The sequence below is a fragment of the Metopolophium dirhodum genome, chromosome 2 (assembly GCF_019925205.1).
Source record: "Metopolophium dirhodum isolate CAU chromosome 2, ASM1992520v1, whole genome shotgun sequence".
Taxonomy (NCBI): domain Eukaryota; kingdom Metazoa; phylum Arthropoda; class Insecta; order Hemiptera; family Aphididae; genus Metopolophium; species Metopolophium dirhodum.
In genome coordinates, this window is record NC_083561.1 from 32,178,675 (window position 1) to 32,203,278 (window position 24,604).

Here is a 24,604-nt window from a genome sequence, read left to right on the forward strand (position 1 = left end):
TAAATTATAGCTAGCACCTTATTTGGTATTAATCGTATGTTTTACTTTTTCGTCCAAGACACAACAACATTATGGTAATGTCGTGGACTCGAGCCCGGTCTGCAAAGGCCAAACAGAACAATCTCCAGCTCTTGCAGTCCATTTTGCTCTATTCTTTCATTCCTCCTCGTAACACATACAAACACACACATATATATTTATACACAACATAAACTATGAAAAATGTGATTTACTACCTATTATAGACGCTAATCCCTAATAATACGATTGCTTGACTAGGTCGATTTGTGATATTTACACATAATAAAACATGAACGTACGTATAACGTACACATAAAGTATTAATTATCTATGATACTATTATTGTTGTTGTTGTTATTATTATAATATTGTTATATAATAATAATAGCGTGACGTGCGAGCGCGATTTGTAAAGCGTCGACGAAAAGCAGTGGCGATCGATTAATTTTGTACAAAAAAGATGAAATTAATACGTAGAAACTGGTTGGTTTTTTTTTTACAACGTAAAGAATAATAGTAATTATAATGATGGAAAAAAACTAGTTTTTGTCCGCAGGCTAACCAATGCTACTCCCGATGAGTTATCTACAGTATTGTAGCGATTATTTCTTCCACGCGAAAACAACTGCTATGACGACGACCGCGGAGGAGCTTGTTCTCGTGGTTGGTATTTTCAATATATTTTTTTGTTACTCGCCGCTTTGCGCTCGTCCGTACTCAACGTCCTTGTTTCTTGTTCGGTTAACACACGCCCACGCTGGGGTCACACGCAGTTGGAATAACAACAATAATAATAATAACAATAATAGTTGGTATATACTATAAAAATATAATAACAACATATATCATGTCATCATCTATCGTGTCGTCTCGGTGTACACCAGACACACGGTGGCGTTACACCACCTACGCGTTCAAAATGATAAAATCAATAATAATTCTAAAAAAAAGTCTTTTTCACATGATATCGAGCGGACGGTTATTACGCGCCGACCCGGCGGGCAGAAGCATTCCTGGAGGCCACAGCGTGATTGTTGCGTTTGTGCAGCTCCTTTTCCTTGTCGACATGGGCAGCCGCGTCGGCAGGACAACGAGACGGCGGTGCCTCCACAAAACCACTCTCATCGCTGTCCTCCTCCTCCGATAGAGAGTCAAGGTCCATGGCGATCTTCTTGCACGCGTCTGATCCACCACTGGATATGCTCTGTAAGCTGGGCGTAGATTCATCGTCCGGATATCCACAGTCTTTGTCCTCGTCCAAGTCTTCCTCGTCCACGTCCAAATCATCGTCATCCCGGCAGCCTTCGAACAGGAGCTTCCTGTTTTTCACCAGGTTGTTATAGGCACCAAGTAACTCTGAGTCTGAGCTTATTCGTTTGAACTGATCGCGACGTCCACCCACACTACCACCTATGCTCTCGAATAGTCTCTTCCTGTCCCGGACCAGGCTGTTGTATTTGTAGCACACATCTTCTGGACCTTGTGGGCAGTCGACGATCACCTCGTTGTATTTGGGAAGCAGTTCATGCTGCTGTTGCTCCACGCAAATCGTTGACGAAGAGGACGAAGTCGACTCTTGATCTTCGGCTATGACGTCTCGGTAAGACGGCAGCGATTCAACTGAATCGCAATCTACGTTTTGGTACGATTGAGCGCTGTCGTCGGTTGAACCGTCGTCCCTGAGCTGCAGGCTTTTGGCTAGTCGGTTTTCGATCTCGTTCACCATTTCAGTGGTGTCGGTAGTGACGTCGCCGGATGCATTGGTAGCAGTGGTGGCAGCAGCGGCGGCGGCGGCGGCGGCGGTAGCAGCGGTTATGGCGGCGGCAGTGGCGGCAGCCGTCTCCCTGTAACCGTGGAGTCCACCCAACCGGTTTCGAAGCGTGCCGGTTCGCAACCGGTTCTCGGCTCGGCACCTCCTGAACGCCGCGCAAGAATCAGCCGGTTCTTCGTCCTCTTCCAGGCTCTCTTCGATGGACACGAGCCGCGGCGCGGACTTCGACCGCTCCAGCGGTGGCCTATAGTTATGCGACCCAGTTGACAACAAGATCTTGCGTCGGGGCAGCGACGGATTCTCGTACACGCTGTTGGCCAATGACAGCCGGGCGTTCTGCCGGCTGATCTTGTCCCGCTTGAACTCGCTGAGCGCCTGCGCCAGGCGGCCGCGCAGCTGGCCAGCGATCTGCCTGGCCACTGACTCCTTGGTACACACGACCGCGTGGCACCGGAGCTCCTGCTTGAGCTTGCGGCCCTCGTGCCGGTACACCCAGCAGAAAATACGAGGGAACTGTGGCGACGCCAGGCAATAGGTGACCCGGTGACTCCAGTACTCGGTGAGCCCGTGCTCCTTGGTAAACGCCTTCAGTCCCGACTGCGTGATGGTCAGCTTCATGTGCACGTCCGGTTTCTGGTTACACGTGTAGTTCTTCCACAGGCTGCACAGCGGTTTCTCCACGCACATTTCACCTGAAACCGCAAAATAGTAAAACGTTAGATAGGTGAAGGTCAGAGGTTTGGCCGAACAATAATGACAACATAAATTAATACAGCTGGTATGGTTGGTATGTTATAATAATAATACGGAGGGTATAATAAACTTCAAACGATTGACCGGTTATCGTCATTGACGTACGCGAACTACAATATGCGGTCGAATAAAATCACTTGAAAAGTTTGTAAGTATAGATAGATATATCGTATTATTTGCATTTTTACAGATCAACTCACGCTGTATACGCTACCGGTGGACAGATAATAGGCACATATACGAAGACTGTAAAACTAAGTAGTTATTATTTCCAACACTCATAACACAATTATAACCACCCTTTGCCGAACACGTACACGTGTGTGTATAACATCATTAGTTTGTTAGAATATTCCTATCACGAGTTAAGGACGGTTTGTCTGAGCGAAGCACTCTCAATTTGGCAACTGCAACTTATTATATATTATGATAGTATTATTATGCGCTGGCTTTTCCTAGCTGGCGCGTCCATTGTCGTGCAAACAGACAATAATACGTCATATCGCACTCACATCACGATTCCCAGTTTCAGCGCCCCCCCTGTGCTTGGTCCCTACTAAGTAACTTGTTATTGCGCACGCGTGCCAATACCGGTTCCGCGATCAGAACGTCGCGTACACAGCGTGGGTGAGGTGTATATGGATGTGGTGGTGGTGGAGGTAGTGTATGCGAATGACAACACTACAACAATATTTCGATTAAACGTCCGTGCTGGATTCGTATATAAAAATAATCAACGACGCCTTTCTAATTACCTACCCGGAATGCAGAAACTCGAGAAGATTTTCCAGAGCATAATATTATATTATTATTATTCGAATAAAGACGCACACACCCATCCACACACACCTGAATATCATTTTGCATGTACATGTGCACCGTTGTATAGTATAACGCGTAATTTCATAACAATGTTTAGTGAGACAATATTCTAATATATTTCAACGCATATGTGTATCAAGTTCATCTATGTTCTCGTATTACGCCTTATACCTATTACTTATACCCTTACTCTACAACCGATTAAGACGGCGGGGCCAATCGTTTCTCATAACAAGGCCGTTGGGACATTTTTGTTCGACGAAAATTAAAAAAGAGTTGGGTAAGTAGTAAGTACCATACATTCTGCACAGTAATTAAAAACAATTAATAGGTATTTTTATATCGGAGTCCTATGACCTAATAATATTGTGCGTTGTATTTTTCGATAAAAAGAAGGTTAAAGCGACACAGGACACCGCCTTGAGATGACAAGTACAATGCAGCCGGCAACATATTCACCTATAAAACAACGTGTTCGGACACACAAATCAATGTAGTCACGGTTCACGGACAATATATTTCAGAGAAAATAGACGAATTTCAAGGTTTCGCGTCAAATGTATATTATATAGACTGTCGCCCCGATCGAGAAACACAACTATCGCGCGTACACACGTTCCGGTGAGTTCTTTCCGTGACACTCAACACGGTGCAGCGTATCGACGACGACGACGATCGGATCGGAACAAAGTTTTCCATTTCTTTAGCGTACACTGTATACCAGGTACATGACACAATATTTTCAACACGAACCGACGGCCGCGGCGTGTACGGATGACAATCCTTTTTTCTTTATTATTTTCATTTAACAATGATTTATACCACGACGCGACACCGGTGCGAGAGTCTCATGACCCAACCCACGTATCGGACACTGTTGTTAATATACCGCCTGTTTTGACGTGAATACGAGCGCCCGCAAAACGTTATACAATAATAAACGGCCATATACGCCACACCCCCCCAAAGACGTGTAGCATAGAAAATTACGTGTTAAATCCTTAGGATGCCTATAATGGGTGAGAACTATATTATTATAAATATTATACGATATACGATATACCTATCAAACGTCTGGATATGACATTATATATTATTATAAGCATTGAGCTCAGCACTCTTGTTATAATTACTCGTAAAAGTTTTCGCGCCGATAGTTTCCATCACGGTCCACAAATCGATTACATTAAATTATATATCCGAGAACTAGAGGTGAAGGTCAAACATGCAATCAGAATATTATACCGACGGTGGTGGTGTATATAAATTAACGAGCGATAATGTGATTATGATGTACTATATACATGTATACAATATGATATATAATACTTATGCGATACGCGTAGGTATACGAATAGGTTTTGAAATATCATTAAATGTATACCTTACCTACCTATACCTATCACTTTGAGCGAGGCATACTATATTTTGATCATCGACAGTACTGCATACGTATATAACATATTATATTATAACCGTTGGATTAATTGTAGCTCAGTTACTAAAGCATATATGCACATTGCACCATCGTCGTATATTACTGTGTACAGTGTTAGGTACATACTTTATAGTAATTATTATTAATTATATTATACATCGATCTGTCGACGACACGATGCGAACATTATTCCGCACAAACAATCGTGAAGATAAATGGATTTTTTTTATTTTCCTTTACATATTATTATATTCGGCACCGTGAATTTCTTGGCGTGTATATATAATAATACATATAATGTGTGCGTGCATTGGTATTCGAGTCGTGCGAAAATCAATTGGAATGCGATGTGAAAGTAACCGTACGCGCATGCCGACACTGCGTGTGAAGTCGCTCAAGGAAAACCGAGTTGATGTTTAAATAAAAAAAAATAAGCGATCCCGGCCACATAGGACGTTGGGTTCGAGGAGAGTCAGGACACACACGAGGGAAAACACTGACGTTCGATACAACACGCGTATTATTACGGCACTAATTTTAAACGTTGACCATCCGTCGCGGGGAAAAGGATGAATGAGATGGATAGGTACGGTATATATGCCATTGGTTCCGGAACCGAAGAGTACATGATCAGATAATCTCCGTGAATATCAAAACTCCGATTTCGTTTATTCAACCATTAGAACATTTCTGTTATTAATGTCGCATAAATATCTGTTTGATAGTACCTATTGTTACTATCGTACATAATATATTATAACATACCTACGCACTATACACCATAGGCGAAATTAAAAGGCACCGCGCTGTTGGTCTTAAAAATCGCATCGGTGTATCGTATATGAAAATAAAACCGAAAGCAATAATATTGTAGTTTGTGCGCACGAGTGCCCTGAGAAATAATGCATCAGCCAATATTCTAGTATGAACTCGATTAATGTAATGTTATTATAGTTTACCATATAACAAATGACTACAACAACGTATGAGGGAAAAATAACTATAAGAAACAATAAATTAGGTCCCTCGGGGTTACGCTTTATCTAGTTAATGAGACAAAGTCGCAGGTATGATACGAGCAGAACGGTTTCCTCTTGGGTGATAGCAATATACACTACAATATTATATACCTATACATTAGGAACGACTATAATATATATATAAGTGGGTCAACCGCATTGGAACATCTAAAGCAACGATCTCCGACGCCATTTCAGGTCAGCACATAAATATAATATTAAAACTGATATTATAAGAATTATTTAAAATAAAAAAAACCTTGTCCGACGTACGCCAGGTCAAAAATCTAATTATAAAATAACAAATCGACGAAAAAAAATTACAGAACTTGTATTAGCGCAATAAATTTGATAATATTTATGATGACATGTACCTATGTATGATAATTGTTAGCTGTATACCTATCGGTTAGTATTTTATACTGAAAATGGTACTTGCCTAAAATAGGAATTAGAATGTGCAATGTAAATATAATATCTCTCACGATATGTAGGCACACACATCACGCTATTAACAATATTATAAAGAATCGGTAGTGGATATTATTTAATAGCGGCGTGTTATTTGGGATTCACAATAATAACGACGCGTCATTGAACTCGGTCTTACGACAAAAACTCAGTAAATGTATTTTTTTAAATCCCACTCGTCGTCTACTATAATATATTATTATAGGTACGATACCGATATTATAAGAGATCGTTACGTAACATAACGAACGCCATTTCTCGTCCGTCCGAAGCAGGATCTGCTCCGGCATCGTTCACACCGAACTAGCGTATGTTATCGTATGTTATCCATGGTGCTCTTCTCTGGTCGCGGGAGACCCGGAACTTTGTACGGCAGCATCATTTCCAAAACCGGTTCGTGACTGCAGCAACACAATATTATAATGACGTGCGGCGAAGAAGGAACAACACACGAAAAACAATTTAATGCGTAGAATACGAAAAAAAGTCACAGCTGGCCATTGGGTGCCGACGAAGGAAAACGGACTGCGATGCGGCGCGGGCGATTAATTTTTTTTGTTTTACGAGAAAAATAAACCATACCTGGTCTTGTATATTATCTACCCATTATAATATATTAAACCGATCCATGTGCTACTGCGGTTCGATCCTACACCACTGTCGCCAGTGCACATCATTATTATACATTACGATTTGGATCGGTGCGGAGATGATTAACGTTTTACAAACGTGTCAAAGAACCAGTTTCTAGTGGGTGGTTTTAGCGTTTAAGTCGATATAATGGTACACGTTGCGGCGGCGGGGGGCTCTCAAGGCTAGACAGTCCACGTGCAAGTTTAGACAGCACACTAAGATATATATTTGAATAACTTTGTCCGATCAACATTGTTGTTATTCATATTTCGTATCTTTACCGCCGATGAAAACTTATTATAATATAATTTATAGAACGTTCTTCAATAAATGAACTGATTTTGATTATATTTATACATTTTTATTGGTAAAATACGAAAATATACTATAAAACAAATATAGCACATTATGATATACGATATTCTCACAAAATATACTATATGTGTCCACTTATAGGCGGAGATTTGATTGATTTTTTTGTGGGGGGGGGGGACTAAAATCTTCTTACATAAAATAAGCAAACTAATAACAAAAAAATAAAATATTATTATTTTAATTTTAAGAAGGCTTCGGATATTTTTGGATGGCTAATACCCCCACCATACGAACGATATCGATACGCTATTAGAATTCCAACCAAACTTCCTCTAGTGCCTATATATTATTTAGTGTAACAGTAGATACAGCAGCTGGAGTCACCACAAAACAAAGACATAACTGATAAAGTAGATTTGAACTTATCAGTTGCTTTTATGTTGACATTTGTATGAACATCTGAGACACGAATAAATCTGAAAAACTTCCGTGCTTTTTCGATTTGAAAATGTAAGTGATCCGATTCATTCTTTGTGAAATGCCTTGTATAACAACATGTACTGGCGTACTGCAGTAACAACAAGCAAACGATTTTGAATCGTAGGTATAAGACCAAGATTACGAAAAAACTAAATATACTTATTCGCTGGGAAGGGAGGAGGTAACGAAACAAAAATATACTCAATCAAGTTGGCCTGAAATCATTAAGCAATAGTAAATGAGAAATGTACGCATGAACTCGTATGCATATAAAAAACGCAATAGTAAAACTGTTCCAGTTGAGTGTATCAGAACACTGCAGGCCTAACGATAGATGAACGTGTATGTTAAACGAGGATATACGGAACAGTGGTTTTCCGGTGTAATGTATTATGTGGTAGGCTTTATGACGTTTTGAATAATAATTGTAAGTAGGAAAAACACAATTTTTACCTATATTATCCGAATATATAGTTAGGTGCAGATGTAGCTTATTATAATATTATACCCATTGACCCGGCTTTAAAGCCACTTATTGAAGAACTCAATCGTAAATCGTCACTGTGTGACCTAAATCCTGATGAGCTAGCTGTGAATACATTTTGTATTAATTGTGTCTGTATTATGTTCTACGAAAATATAAGTAACAAAAACTTAAATACCTACTGTAACATAAATATTGAAAGTATATAATATAATTCAATAATAGTTAAATATAATGTCATATTGTGAATACATGCTACCTACCTATATACACACATTGTATATACGATTCAAAATAAATTCTATGAACTCTTTCAATTTGTTTTCTTTACACTTGCAATGAGTCGATATCGTTTTCTCAATTCTCATTGTTATGGGTTATATATTATATAATTAAAATGTTTTTGTTTACGCAATACTTATAATTTTATTTATGGACGTGAAAATTGCGTGCTACGGGACCCCCTCGCGAATACAATTTACTTTCATTACGTTAATGGCATATTAGAATATTGCATGTATTGGCGCGAGTATCTATGTGCCACGTGAAAAATTGAAATATCCACTATTTTTCACCCCTAAACAACAGTGTTTACATACAGAGGTCTTTTTATCTTTGCTGCAGGTTTTCAAGTGAACCGGTTTCGCACGACATTCAAGTTACCTTACACGGTTATACGGCCCCCGTGCAGTCTGAACCATTAAAGTGGACGACCTTGATCTCGTCGTTTGACTATAATAATGTATACTTTCGCACACCGATGTCATTGTGGATAATCGTAATGATCATACAAAACTTTAGAGCTGCTTTATACTTTTATCAAATACATTCCTACAAATCGAATCCAGCCATATTGCATATTATACATATTTATCATATTATCATAATGTTATATTATATTTTGTCTGTACCTACTACAGAGAAACAAATAGTTTTTAATAATAATATATGTGAATACTATAGTAGGATAACGTTTATCAGGATAGCCCAGCCGTTCCGTACCAATGAGCATATGGAGCGCGTTGTGCGTACTATATAATATATGTGTGTTTTAATGGCGGTGCCTAATTAATATTTAGACCGTTAAAACGTCAGCTATGATGACCATGTATACACTATACATGCTATTAGAATATAGAAGAATGCGCCATATTAAACTGTATAATATATTCAATGGTATAGAGAATTAGTTTAAAAACGCATGACTATACGAATTTTATCCGGCTTTAACCGAACGCAAACATTTAAAAAGGTTTTACAAGTTGCGTTATAATTTTATAATTATTACCTATGTATTATTTGTAAACACACCGCACTAACGCACGACATCACGCGCTAGTCCTATTATACGGTAAATATATTTGAATTTTTTTTTTTACTTTTGTAACACTAAAGTATTTTCGGTACGAGCATAACCATTGGTTATTTCTTTTTTCGACACCCAATAGAAGATAGCTGCCTGAACATTGAGTTTTAAAACAATTTTTATACACATATATAGTAACACCGCATACCTGTCATCAAAGAGAGGGCTGGGAAGACACATTCATTAAAAAAAAAAAATTTATGTACCAGTTTTTAAATTTTTGTTTCTAAACCAACCAACTACGAATAAAAAGCTTATATAGTAATATTTTAAGTTATGTAGTCGTCTACAGAAATGAATGTTATCAAGTGATACATTTTATTATTGTTTTTATTGATTGATATAATAATTATACCACAGCCAATTTAACTAAACTTAATAATAAAATACCCGATTGGTATTTCGTAATAAATTACCGTTAAGACCATTTACATATATGCCAATAGTATAATTATAAATCTAATAGCCAGAATTTAAGGTAACATTATAAGTTTATATCATCGATTCTATAACGGACTATTTATACATATTTTAAGAGTTAATTGTATACTTATCGTAAAACATATATTAATTTTATTTTAAATTATAGATATTTATCTATTCGCTTCGTACATTACACAACATACGTGTAATAATGATTACAGGTTTGGCTGTAACTTAAAATCTGCGAATCGCCAACTTTAAATGTTCAATACTTTCGAATATTATTACGATAGTACAATTTTGTCTAAACGCAAGTCATTGCTGAACAGTTAGTATATAGGTACGTATCGCTAAGTATGATGAAGAACAAAAATAACTATTTACATACGATTGAAAACATCGTATTATAATAATACCTACGTTGAATACATTTAATGAAGTGTAAATTTAAGCTCTGCACTATATAGATATAGACAGGTATAGGTAGGTATATAATTGTGTTGTTGTATATACGCACATACCTTTGGTTAAACACCGCAGAAAACACGTACCTACCTATACTTATCTATTAGACTTTCGTAATGATATTATTGCCAGTTAAGGGAAAATTAGTGAAAATATGGTGGAATACAAAAGATAATATTATGACAAGGAGAATGCGTACAAGCTGCAAGTCATCATTATAATAAATCCTGCGGGAAGAATATCATGCTAGGTATTTATTATAGCATGTAGTTTGCCGTCTATAAGAAAAGCACAATCGGCAGTCGCATAGTTATATTATTATAATAGTATATATAGGCTATAGAGATAATCGTCGTCGGAAGACTGGGATCAAGGTGCACTCGAGTATATTGACCTAAATCACCGAACGACCAATTAAGTGTTTACCAATTTCGTATATTGGTGGTGGTGGTCTCTGTGACAGATAAAGTGTAACAGACTCGTGGCCTATATTAGGCAAATGCTGATCCCACTTTTATAGAATTATATTATGTACCTATAAAAAGTTAGCGCCGACAGTGTGTACGATAAATATCGTTTTAGGTGAACGGGTATGCAAATGTTTTCGGAACACAACATATTATATTATATTATATACTTCACAGTAATTCGTCATTATCAATACCTGTAAATTTTAATACTAGTTACATATTATTATTAATCAGTTTTGCACAGAAATATTGCATTACGAGAAAGGACAACGACAAAATAAATTCACGAGTATCACACAATTATATAGATATAGAACGAACGGTTAATCTTCAATACACCGCTCTAAATACGTTATACAACAAAACAATGACGTTAGTTTGTACGTCAACACTGATTTAAAGAATCAAAAATAATCCTCTACTATGTCAAGTGTCGTGACGTAAAACGATCGTTGAGTTGATCATCATTAATAAAAAAAACAAATGCGCACTTTGATGCGTGGTTGTCGCCTGTAGATATTACGTTCAATCAAGAGAAAGGAATTACAGAGAAAAGTGTGAATCCGGTGTTGGAGTAATCGAAGGTCGAGTTGTCTACATCGACGTAGGTACCATATATCTACTCTGAAGTGGAGAAACATTAAACCTATGATCTAATGACTAAGCCTTTCGAAAAGAGTTTACTTGATACCTGCATATTGATCACCACTCGAACGTTACAAATACGAAGACAAAACTATATATATTACTTGCAACTACATCCAACAGACCACTGTTTAAATATCAAACGTAGTTTTCCGTGAGATATATACACTGTACATTCGTCAAGTCTATTTCCCAATTCCCGCACATATAGGATCTAAATAATTCTCTGCATTGCTACATAATACTATAACAGCTCGTATAACAGTACGAGCCTGAGTACAAGTTTTAACTATACTCATTAATAACTACATCCGGTACGTTAAAAAAATCATCGTCGCTCTATATATGCGATGTAAACAATTACATTACAGAGGTATAATATTAACTAATGACGAATAAAACGTAGCGTTAGAACTGGAACTAACTAAAATTCAATTCCGCGAGAGGTCGTGCCCCTATTTATGACAAATAATTTGAGTAGCTATAATTTAAATATATACTGTATAGTATATATATCACATCTTCAAATATTCACCCACGTTTTTATTTATGCAACTACTTAAACCAACTAGGATCAACTATTGTAACCGAGATATAATATAATATAAAACATACGCACAATAAGAGGTAACAATAATAATTGCTACTACTAGACACTAATAATCAAAAATATTCATAAGACAATTTAATATTTCGGACCATTTAGCCATTTAGATATTGTTTGATAAAATTATTATTTAACGATTATGATATACGGTTAAATATGAGCGCCTATAGATTAAATAAGGTGGCAAGAATACATCACGTGATTAAAACAAACCAAGTCCATTAGACTATCCTATTTAAGTATACGTATATATAATATCAATATCACGTAATATAAGACTTCTGAATACGTAATAACAATATTACTCAAAATATTTACAAATCTGCCATGGAACGATTGAATGACGTATACATACTATACGATGTTTTTGTTTTCATACCAAAAAATAATGCGTCAGATTACTTTATGCAATCTTAATATTTGAGTTTCTGCAAGACAACTTAAGCGTAACCAGAAATGAAGCTTTGTCTCGGTAGGTACTTTTGTTAGGTAGTCAAATTTTACAATGTCCATCACTCATAAGTCACAACTATAAATGGTATCAATGTACTGTAGTTTCGGAGGAGATATTGTAACACAATAACAGTTGGAGTAGGTCTTCAACTAACTATTTTATCTTAATTATTTTATAGCTTTATACTCGATTAACTCAATTGTAGTTTAAAATACATTCTTATCTTTCGAGTGTTTTAATGGTGAATCCGAGTAAATAGACAAAACAGGTTTTAACATATTTAGTATTATGTTAACTAAGATCTCGACTGTACTAGGTACGTTAAAATATACTGTTCGGTTATGTATCCATGATGTACTATGTAGTATTTTATGAACGTAATACTAATGTATAATATGTTATTGTACGTATAGAACTTTTCGAACTTGAAAATATGTAAGTCAGTAATAACATGTTCAATTTAATGATGGTTTAATAACTGTTTTGTAAATTATATGTAGAAGGTCGCGTCAATATTTGGTCTAGGAAAAACCACATCAAATTTGATCATGGCAAATACTAAATTTAGATATATAATTGATAATTTTATAAATTTTGTTTTTCATACAGAATTTGAGGGACATGGTAGTATATAATATATTAAAACATACAAATATAATAAAAAGTACGTTAGTTCCATGGATATTGGCTACATAATAGTTAACCATAGAAAATAGTTCAATTCAATATAACAAAGCTTACAAAATATTATGGTAAATGGTTAAATATTTATTTTATGGTAGGTAATAATATTAAAATATAAAAAGATTAAAAATTACTTTTTAATTAAATCTAAAGATGATTAAATTTCATATAAAAAACGTCTTCACGTAGCAATGAAAAACAATATTAGAATAAATAATTATACACATTATATTATTATCCAACTATAATAGGTTCTTTAACAACTCTTTTTAACTATTGACATTGACTTTGAGTAAAAATTTTTGATCTCAAGGTTTTATCAAGTTTCGTAATTATTTTAATGAGTTCAATAAATTGTTTTTCTTAATTATTAAAACAATAATTTCTTTTCAGAAGTACTAATCATATATAAGTTTTTTAGAAAATTATATATAATACAAATTAATGAAAACAACTAAAACGCACAAATATAAACGTTTAATTACATATACAAAATAATTATTTAAATAAAAACAAAAACAATAGCTCGTAGTATACCTAGAATACTGCTGTTTCAACATTATTGTTCCGAATAACATAACCAGTTAAACATCATTTTATGTATTTTATTGCTAATTTATATTTTTGTTGTGATATTGAGTATTTCTTGAAACATTTTTAGAACTGTCACTGAGTTTGGCAAACTTTAAATAAGCCAATATTGTCCTGAGTTATGCAAAACTACAAGTTTTAATTTAAACAAAACGAAAAACATAACATTTCTTTCTGGATTAAATTCATCTCTGATGATAATAACGTTCGAGGAGTGCAGGCAATAATAATGATGCGTTCTCACAAAAGCTTAGATATACTACAGCCAATCTCAACAACAAGCAATGTTTACTACGGTACCTACAGCGTTCAGTGTTTTTCTGAAAATATAAGAACCTATTGGTCATGCGAAATGCAACGGTTCATTATTTTTTCTCTGTAAAATGAAAAACGTACACGGTTTATTTTATTTTTTTTGGCTCCTTCTTTACCGCACCACCGCTATTTTAAAATATATGCAAATATACTATAATATAGTCGTCAATGTCTTGTGCTCACCGTCGTTGTTGCACTCATGAATCACTGTATCTTGTTGTATGTATACTACACGAGCAGTTTATTTTCTTATTTTTCTGGGTTAAAAAAAAATGTTTTTGGGAACCAATTGCTCTACTCGTCGTACATTCCTGAAGAGCTACGGTCGGTGTTCGCTCACGCACGCTCGTTTTTATTTTACGACACAACACAAAACGAAGAACCTAGCGTAGTAAAGTCATGCTAGTACTATAACTACCTATTTTTCTTAGCAGTAGTATTAGTAGTGGTAGTGGAAGTAATAGTAATTTATTAAGTAGTAGAATCTGTCCTTTATTAGAAATCGAAAACTGGGAAGAGTGCCGTGCAGTGTCCGGAACAATGAGGGCCTCGGGAGTGATAACAAAAGCAATATTGGCGGCATCATCAACGACTATACGACCCGACATTATTATTTTTATTATGTTTTTTTTTATTATTATTATTTATATTAATCAACGATCGCATTGTTGTCGTCGTCGGCCGTCCGTCAGGGCGCGCGCACGTGTTTCTCGAGCATGAAGCGGTCGCGCAGTACACCACCTTGGTGACGGTGCAATTGTAATTTGTAGTAGGTATGTCTCCTATTTTCTGCCACTCAAACAACTACTATCAACAATAACTACCCATAACATACATATTACTATACACGAAAGTACGAAACCCCTTTATAGTGATGAAGGTGCATGTATACTGCACACCGCCACCCGCCAGCAACGGATATACGTTCGCGGTGTTTTTATTATTATTTGTATCGTAAACATTCTTGCGGGAGAGACACACCGACCGACTGACCTTCGACAACTATAATAATAATAATATAATAAAAAAACTGCGCTAACACCAGGCAACAGCACAGTTCCCCGATTACCAACTAAAATACTACAACAGTGTTGATTATCGCAGATGAGAAAGAGGGACAATATGATATTCATTATTTTATCACTGATGATCATGCACTAAGGACAAGAGAAGAGATTTAATATAAGGTAAAAAATAATAAGATATTAATAGCCCGAAATATAGGTTCACAGTTGTAGTTGACGCATTCATGGCCCGGACGGGTGAGGAGTACCTACTGATATACGTGGCGGTACTTGTATACTAGTGTACCTACTTTACCTATAAAAATCACTGCAAATGACCTAAACTTTAAGAGAATGTCGATTATGACTGAAATAAAAATCAAGGATTTAGAAGTCGTATTATAATGCAGTAAGTAAATAGTAGCTATAATATATTTATAAAACATAAAAAACTTATTTTTTAGCACACACCATCATAGTAACATTATAATATAAATTAGGAATTAATTCATTTAATTTATAATAAAATCAAATATAAAACCGTTCATAAAAATACTATTGCGTAGGAATTGGTTTAAAATAATTGTCTACTTGCATGTATTTAGCAAACACTATATATAATAGAATAATATATATAATATATATATATTAATATTATATCAATATTATCTAGCTAATGGCCATAGTTTCCGGGCTTAAGTTCAATAGAAAATATATATCTATATATATTATATGCATATAGATACCTAATTGTATTGTTATAATAGTTTACTAACGACAGAAGCTAAAAGTTTATAAAAATATATACAACATTTTTTTATAAAATTATGTTACAGTAATATTTGTTTATAAAATAATATTTTAATATAATAAGTAATAACGAATTGTTCTGAGAGTTTAACTTACTCGACCAATTATTTACAACAATAATATCAATCTAATGAAAAAAACCAAACTGAAAATGTTAATATAACGGAATATCTGTGGTTTGGTTTAACTGTCAAAGTATTGAAGTTAACATTGAACTGGTATTCATTCAACAGTAAAAAAAGTATCATACATTACAGTATAAGACATATTACTCTATTTTATTTAGAAAATGTTTTTAAATTTATATTTTATCAATACGTTTTTATTCAAAATAATAGGTGCGATAATCATTAATTATACTATGAGACAGGAGTTTTAAAATTGAGAAGTGTTCTCAACTAACTATCTATCAAATCTTTTAATAAAGGAAATCAATAAGTTTAATAATTGATAGTTTTTTATTTTATGTAATAACAATATATAATCATACACAATAAAAATGAGTTGGTACACCGTGCATACATAATTTAGAAAGATTGTTAATATTTATTGGAATTAATAAGGATTAGCAAAAGAAAATTAGAAAAATGATAGTTAATTATAAAGTAAGTACTTAATTAAATATATCCACAGCAAAGCAGAATTAAAATTAAAAAAATGATCAATTTTATGTTTATCATTAAAAATGTCTAAAACAATCAAAAATAAAAAGGAATAACATGTGAAAAAAGCATTAATGCATTTCAATAAAAATCTGTAAAATATAAAGAGCGTCTATATGCGATGAAAATGTACAGCCTTAGATCCCGAAAATATCAGCCTTAAATTTCTAATAATAGCTATTGATTACAGTATTTTTTTTTTGGTTCATATGTTTTTTATTCAATCTGTTACAAAAAAGAAGAACAATAAGAGCAATTGATCGTTTATAGGTTAAAATAAATACAAATAAAAAGGCAGATTAGACAGACAGTAGATGCCTCCCAGCGGAGGTACTACGACATGAGTAGGACTTTATAGTTAGGCTAGCAGGTCACGACATCACTGTCATCAAGTCTTTTATTGGGTTACCTGGGATAGAAGCAGATGATAGATCGGAGATTAAGGGATTCTTATGGTGGGCTAGGCGGCTATTTAAACGTTTATAGTGAGTTTTGGCTAGTTCAGAGACAAATGGTATTTTAAGATCAGAGTGAAGGGTGTGGTTAGTGACGAATGGCGCTGCTAACCACTGCAACATATAAGTAGTAATCGCATCTGTTACCCTGAGATAATGTATAAATAGGAACCGATTTATAAAGTGTAGTAATTACATTAATATATTTTAAAATATAAAATCAAATATATTGATCATAATTCATGAAATTAAAAAGTCCACAAACTAAGGCAATGTTGACATTTAAAAAATATTATAATGGTGGCATAAAACATATTGGTAGGATATAGATAACAAACATTTGGAAGAAAGCATAGATCATTCAGATAAATTTGTAGTTATATATGTTTTTACTTTTTAACATAATTTTCATTTATGTCAAATATTGTAGTGCGTTTTGCTCAAAAATAACATAGGTACTATGTAAACGTTGTTTAAATAAACGTTAAATTAAAATTAAAATCCTCAGGAATATAGCAATACAAAATAAACAGTAAAATAACAACTATATTGAGTACTAACACTAGTAACCATCAGTTTTTATTTGAAAGTCATTCTCAAAGCGCGTTTATGAATCTTTAAATTTAACTAATAAATTCAGTTTATACTATTCACTGAAGTATAACACGGTAACTATTTGATAATTTAATACAGAAAATATACTAAATTGCAACCAAATAGTTTTAAAAAAAATGGTGTAACATTTCTACAAACAATCGAGCCGTATGGATGTAAAAATAAACACAAAGGAATGAAGAACAAAAAATTAATTGTAATTATTAAAATTGTCCAGACAACGTCTTTTCACAAACGAATGATGTCGAGCCGTCGAGGTCGATTTTTTTTGTTCTGTTTTACCGCCAGAGAAACACTTTTATAGCGCAACAGGCGTTAACCACGACGAGTGTCACACTCATTAATAATTACTTTAGAACCCTTTAGAATTAAACATATCACGTGTGCAAACAGTGCCAATCTAAAGTCGTTAGCGTGTCTGCGTCTATTTTTTTCGGAATAAAATAATATACGTAATTCTATTATAAAAATTGTAATGTTAACAACTACGAAAATAAATTAATAAATACTTCAGTTTTTCACAATACTTTTTGATCAAAGAAAACAAAAGTATTAATATCTAATTTTAAACTAAGAGATAATATTATTTATAGTATATTATAATATTTCAAAATTAAATTTTAATAGGGTGTTACCACTGCAGGGTACATTCCCTTATCTTATTATCATATCATTCTTACTCGTCACTCATCAAACCTATTTATTATACTAAGAACATGTATAGATTGTAGATTACTTCAAAAAAAAATAAAAAAAAAAATTAAATTTTAATGTGCACGAAACAAGCAGTCTACCATGCACCGTTGTAATAAAAATCTGTCAAGATTGAATCTAAACCACACATTGAACTTTTATTCTTAAAAAAGTCTTAAAATAGGTTTTTGTACAACTTTATATTTGTTCATAATATATTTTGAGATGTATTATTGAATTATATTTTAGATGTTGAACAATATTAAACAGCGTACGCCTGGACGAGACGACTGCTACTATATTTTATCAGTACTTTACCTAATTCATACGTCTACATAATAAAATATAAATATTAAATCCTTTTACAAAACAAATTCTATAGTAGCCGCACATAATAGGGCATATATTATGACTTAGAAATAAGTATTAAATAATAAATTCGAAGTATAAGAAGAGCATATATTTTACATCCTTAAATATTTTTATATTTACCCAACCGACGAAAATAAGAAAACCCCTATAGCGTACGTTAATATAGTCTTAATACAACCGTGATGGACTTTTGCAAATGTAACAAACTTTTAAAATGATTTAATTAAAATTTAAATATGCCGTAAAATCAGTGGTTATGTTTCTATTGCTGCGATACAATTTCATTCCACTCCATCCACACAAGGTCCTTAAAAATAAATGTTTTCTTGCCATGATTATTACTAAATCAAGTGTCAAGACATTAGATGGTACATGTTTACCGCTGTTTATATATTTTATTAAATCTCTATTATAAAATCTTAACTATTATAAATCTTATTAATTTTCGTGGCAAAAATCCATAACGGGGATGTGATTCACAACTTTGAAAGCATTTATATACTAAACGTCCATATATATACCTATATATTATGTATACCGTCACTATTCACTATACACAGAGATAACGTCCGACGATTGTCATCATGGATATCTCGTCGAACCAGTTGGCAAATAGTCCTAATATAATATATATAATATATCATTATGTATATTATAGTCTTATAATTATACTATCCTATACTCCATCCGGCATCTGTTCAATAAGTGGTTGGTATAACATGCATTCCAATAGGTGGCAATAGCGGTGCCAAAGGATAAATAAGAGATATTATTTTATAGATTATCTCTTATCGATGTTATTTTTTTATAAATATCTTATAAATATTAAATTATAATATTTAACATTATTTTTCATGATTTTTTCAAAATCCATAAAAGCAAATGAATGTCACATATTAAATAAAGTATTTATTTATTATTTACATAAAATAAGGTTTAAAAAATAGTTAAACGGATTGTAAGGGTTGTAGGTATATGGATTATAAATGATACATGTATACCTATATGATGAACAGAGAAGCAATAAAGATGATTTTTTGTTTTTCTTAAAAACTTTTTCTCTATACCTTTAACTATATTTTATGATTATAATACTAATTTAATCTTCACAACTTCCTACAATTATTATTGTAACTATATAACACATTTGTATACCAAAATGTATTTCATAATATACCAATACCATCAAAATAATGTTTAGTATGGCATGATTGCATTTTAACCCCGTGAATTTATCCAAACAAACTTCTGACATGGTTGACACGGACCACAGCATAAACGAGAATGATATTTTTATCAACAACCTTTATACACGCCAGTTCACATAGTTTTTATTATTATCGACCAAACACTCTTCAGCGATATTGCAATGCAATAAACTACGACTAAGCACCAAGGAGACTCGTAAAAACATGAAGATATAATATATATTATAATAGTAGGTACACGGAATGTTATTACGATATTACATTTGATTTAGTTGATGACACGTACATGGAACTTTTTATTATATAATCTACGAAATATTTAGGAAAAACATTGACAAAATCTATATTAAGTAAAAATTAATTTTTCGTATAATTTTGTAGCAAACATACGTTTACATGTTAATATATTGTTATAATATAACTTATGATTATAAAGCGGATATATTAAGCACATACATACTGTTCAATACTAAAATTTACTTATAAAAATATCTAGGTAATATCAATATAGGCAATACAACAAAAATATTCGTTAAAAATGCTATTAACTGTATGAAATGTACCTATGTATTATAATCATTTTATATATTTATATATGCACTAATTGTATAGTTTGTGTTAGGTAGGTAGGTACTTAACAAATGTTAGTAAAAAAGTGGAATCGTTATTCATTAATGAACATGCAATGATAAAAACACTAAGTAAATATTAATATAATAAACATGATAAGCGATAATCGATATAGTAAGTAATTTTTGTTTTTTACACATATTTATACCAAGAATTACAGTTGATAATAAATGTAGTCGAGTAGAAAATTGTAAAATTTGCAATCGGAGAAATAAAAACGACAAGATTTCGATAAACATAAAATAATATCCAGCATTAGGTATATTAGTTATATTGCGACAAAAATAAAGGAGAAAATAAATTTTGATCGGTAAATATTATATGTACCTATAATGTTACTATGTAAAACCATTTTTCCCGTCTTTCTAAATAAAAGATAAACAAATTTCTGCAGTAGTACATTATATTATAGTACATCCACTCACCAGAAATAATATTATTAAAATACTATTACGGTGAAATAATGAATAAAACGTTGTCGTTGTATTTATACTGATACCGCATAGTGATAATAATATATTACGTAGGTATATGTGTATAATATTATCCAATTTAAATAATATATAATATGATCAGTGTTTGACGGTAGGCAAGGCACTCTACGTAACTACACGATTATTTTTAAACTCGTGGTTAGTACAAGTACACTAGAGCATCAGTGACATAGCCGTGGAGATGTCAGATGGTCAGAACAAATTAGTAGATTACGAGAAACGCCACAGCACGACATAAAAAGAAGCAACTACACAGAGACTAGACTACGAGATTAGACACGGTAAACATTTATTATTGTTATTACTATTATATAATAATTATTATTATTTTACACGGCCACATGAGATGGGTGAAGCTTCAATTAAGAATCAACGGTGACGTCCACGCGGAAATATTCAATACAATATTATATTATATTATTACATATACATAATACTATAATATAATCACATACATATAATATTATAATGTCGTTCTGAACAATGTGGCAAATTTCCACAATGGAATGCATTAGAAGATATTTCTAAACGGTTGATAGGCGTAGCTTCGGCCTGGGAGTGAGTGAGATACAGATAGGGTTTCAAAGGTGTGTCTGTCACTGTGGCAAAACTACGTGTATGCGTCCGTCCATGTGTTATGTGTATGTACCTACCTATATATTTATCTTTTCTCAACGAGAAGGTGATGGGAATGAATAACACTTTTAAAATGGTGTAAATATACAGTATACATGGAAAAGAATCATAATACGTACGACGTACCTGCCTAATAAAATGAAAATAAAAACCAACGATTTAAACTTAGATCTATGTATCTAGTGACAAAAATTCTACCACAATGAAAGTCTTAAAATTCTATTATATAAATGTATATCTTTCTATGGTTTAAAAATAATAAAATTTTGCACAGTTCATTTCGTACCTATATAAAAAAAAATATTTTACGTTCAACTTCAAAGTGGTTATGTGCCAATGCGTTAAAATATAATAATTATAATAAATTTATCGTAAGGAATCAAGAATTAAGTTTTAAGATTGAAATTCTATTGGAATTTAAATTTGATATATAGGTACATTATTATTGCCTATAGAAAATCATTAACAAGTTGATACGTTAATCAAATTATATTTAAATCAAATAAGAATAGTTTTTACTTTATACTTTTTATTAATGAGTTAAATGAAATTATGTAAATATTTTAATAGTTTTTATTTTATATAAATAATTTCAAAATGATTGTGTTTTAACTCTGGTAGGTAATATACGTTTCTGAATTATTTATAAGAATATGTTTTCATAACGTAACGATCAACACAGTATAGATACCAATGTAATTATGTACAGTTTGTAATGTTTAACTTCAGTGTCAGATAATAAATTATTATAATATATTATGTTAGGATAATATGATATAAAATTATTTATTCATTATAATTCCAATTATTGAAAAATATCAGTAATTTGACAGTAATAGCTGTTTACGTGCATATTATAAATGTATATTTTTAGGAATTGTTTCACCACTAATTAATACTTCTAAATATTTTTTTAACATACCTACATGAGTAAATATATATACCTGATGAATTGTTAGTGGAAAAAAAATACGTAGGTATGCAATTAAATATACAATTACGGTGTACCTTCATTGATTTAAATTTGAAATCCAACTTTTGATATTTTTGATATAAAAGGTTGGTTTGTTTAATTTAATATTAAATAATAACAATAATAATAAGAAAAAAATTGATATTATTAATTAAAATAAATTATGTGAGTAAGCCTATATGATTAAGGTTTTTATATTTGGTTCAGAATCAAAATATGACGTATTTAACTGGTGCGCCTCGGGCTTTCGATACGAGTTTACGATCCAACCTATAGTCGAACACGTTCTAGTTGCTTTACAAACATGGGACGTGGGAGTCATAATTTATACCTACAGCATAGTCAAATGACGTAGGTATCCAGTTAAGGCAAAATTGTATAGCCCAAATCATTTTTAAATAATAATAATAATTATAATATGGTACATACCTTTGGCTATGCCAGTGAGGACGTTGCCCAGATAGACGACCTTGTAACATGGATCGTACTCGGTTATGGTCACAGATCGTCTTCGCCACAGCTTTCCCAGACCCAAGGCACCTAAACTGATGCTTTTTTTGAAAGGCTTTCCTTTTCCATTTGAAATGAGCTCAGGGTGCTGACTTTCGTGCTTCATTGTGGCACAAGCATTAGATCTACAGACCTGTAACGCAAAACCAAATACATATCAAGATTAGTTTTGTTATATAGGTATAGTTACATCGTTATTAAGGTCGTTAAGAACTAAAACTATAATTCAGTCATTAACCACTAATACCAATATGGAAATTGAGCAAAATAAGTATATAAAAACAATTTTATATTATGTTCAAAAATATTTTACTTTTAAAAAAAAAACGATGTATACATGTTATTTATGATTTATGAACAAATTATTCAACAAATAGCCACTTGTATACAATAAAATAATATAACAGCATATTATCTTATATCAATATTAACGAGAATATTGACACACACAAAATCCACTGAATATTGATAAATGCAACGATTACGTTATGTTTTTTGTACTCTAAAAGTCTAAACCTAATAAGTTATTAAATTGAGTCGTATAGATACCTATTTTTATTTATTTATTTATAAAATGATTATCATTGTAGTTTATTTTCGTATGATTAACATTTAATATAGGTAGGTAAAATTGTTTAGGTGAAACGATTCTTTGTTCAAATTATTAAAAGATTAAATGTACGACAAGTTACAACTTACTGCAATGCAATACATGTAAAATATACAATTACATTATTAATATAATACAATTTAATGTTGCAGTTGTCAATATTTGATATCAAATATAATTATATTTCGGAAAACTTACGTAATGATTATATACCTAAGTGGTTTGAAAGCTCAGATATAACTTTTTCCTACATTTATTTTACTGTAAAATACTTTTTTTTAAATTTTGATTTAAGCAATTTGAGATTTTTGTTGACTATTATGAACTATATAATATATAGACATGATGACATTTTTAATAACAATAATATATCTATAATTTATTATAATGACTCGCAAATCGAAAATAAATTACAATGTATACATCAGGCAATATGAAGGTTGTTTAATTATCAATAAGATACACTACAAATTGAGTATCTGCAGGCAATTAATATACAATATTACATAGAGAGGAGGGATCTCTTGTTAAACATTTGTGTGTATACTGTATAGTATGTACATATCTGTATTTGGATTACACTGTTACTTACAACTCTTTTTACAAACTAAGCAAATACGCATAGAATTTGTAAAATGTATTTACCTACTGAATGTTAGCTTAAGCATATATGAATAGTTTTAAGTATGAGAAAAATTACGAACA

At 32.5% G+C, this 24,604-nt stretch overlaps 1 protein-coding gene across 1 annotated transcript in view; it reads right to left on the reverse strand.

Moving 5' to 3' along the window:
• Positions 1 to 306: 306 nt before the first annotated feature.
• Positions 307 to 24,604, reverse strand: part of LOC132938442 (uncharacterized) — a 36,225-nt gene continuing 11,927 nt past the window's right edge. The window contains exons 2-3 of the mRNA XM_061005276.1: positions 23,209 to 23,422; positions 307 to 2,484 (exon numbers count right to left, since the gene is read on the reverse strand). Of these exons, the coding sequence (XP_060861259.1) occupies positions 1,004 to 2,484; positions 23,209 to 23,395 (1,668 nt within the window). The 5' untranslated portion in view covers positions 23,396 to 23,422 and the 3' untranslated portion in view covers positions 307 to 1,003. The remainder of the gene's footprint in view (positions 2,485 to 23,208; positions 23,423 to 24,604) is intronic.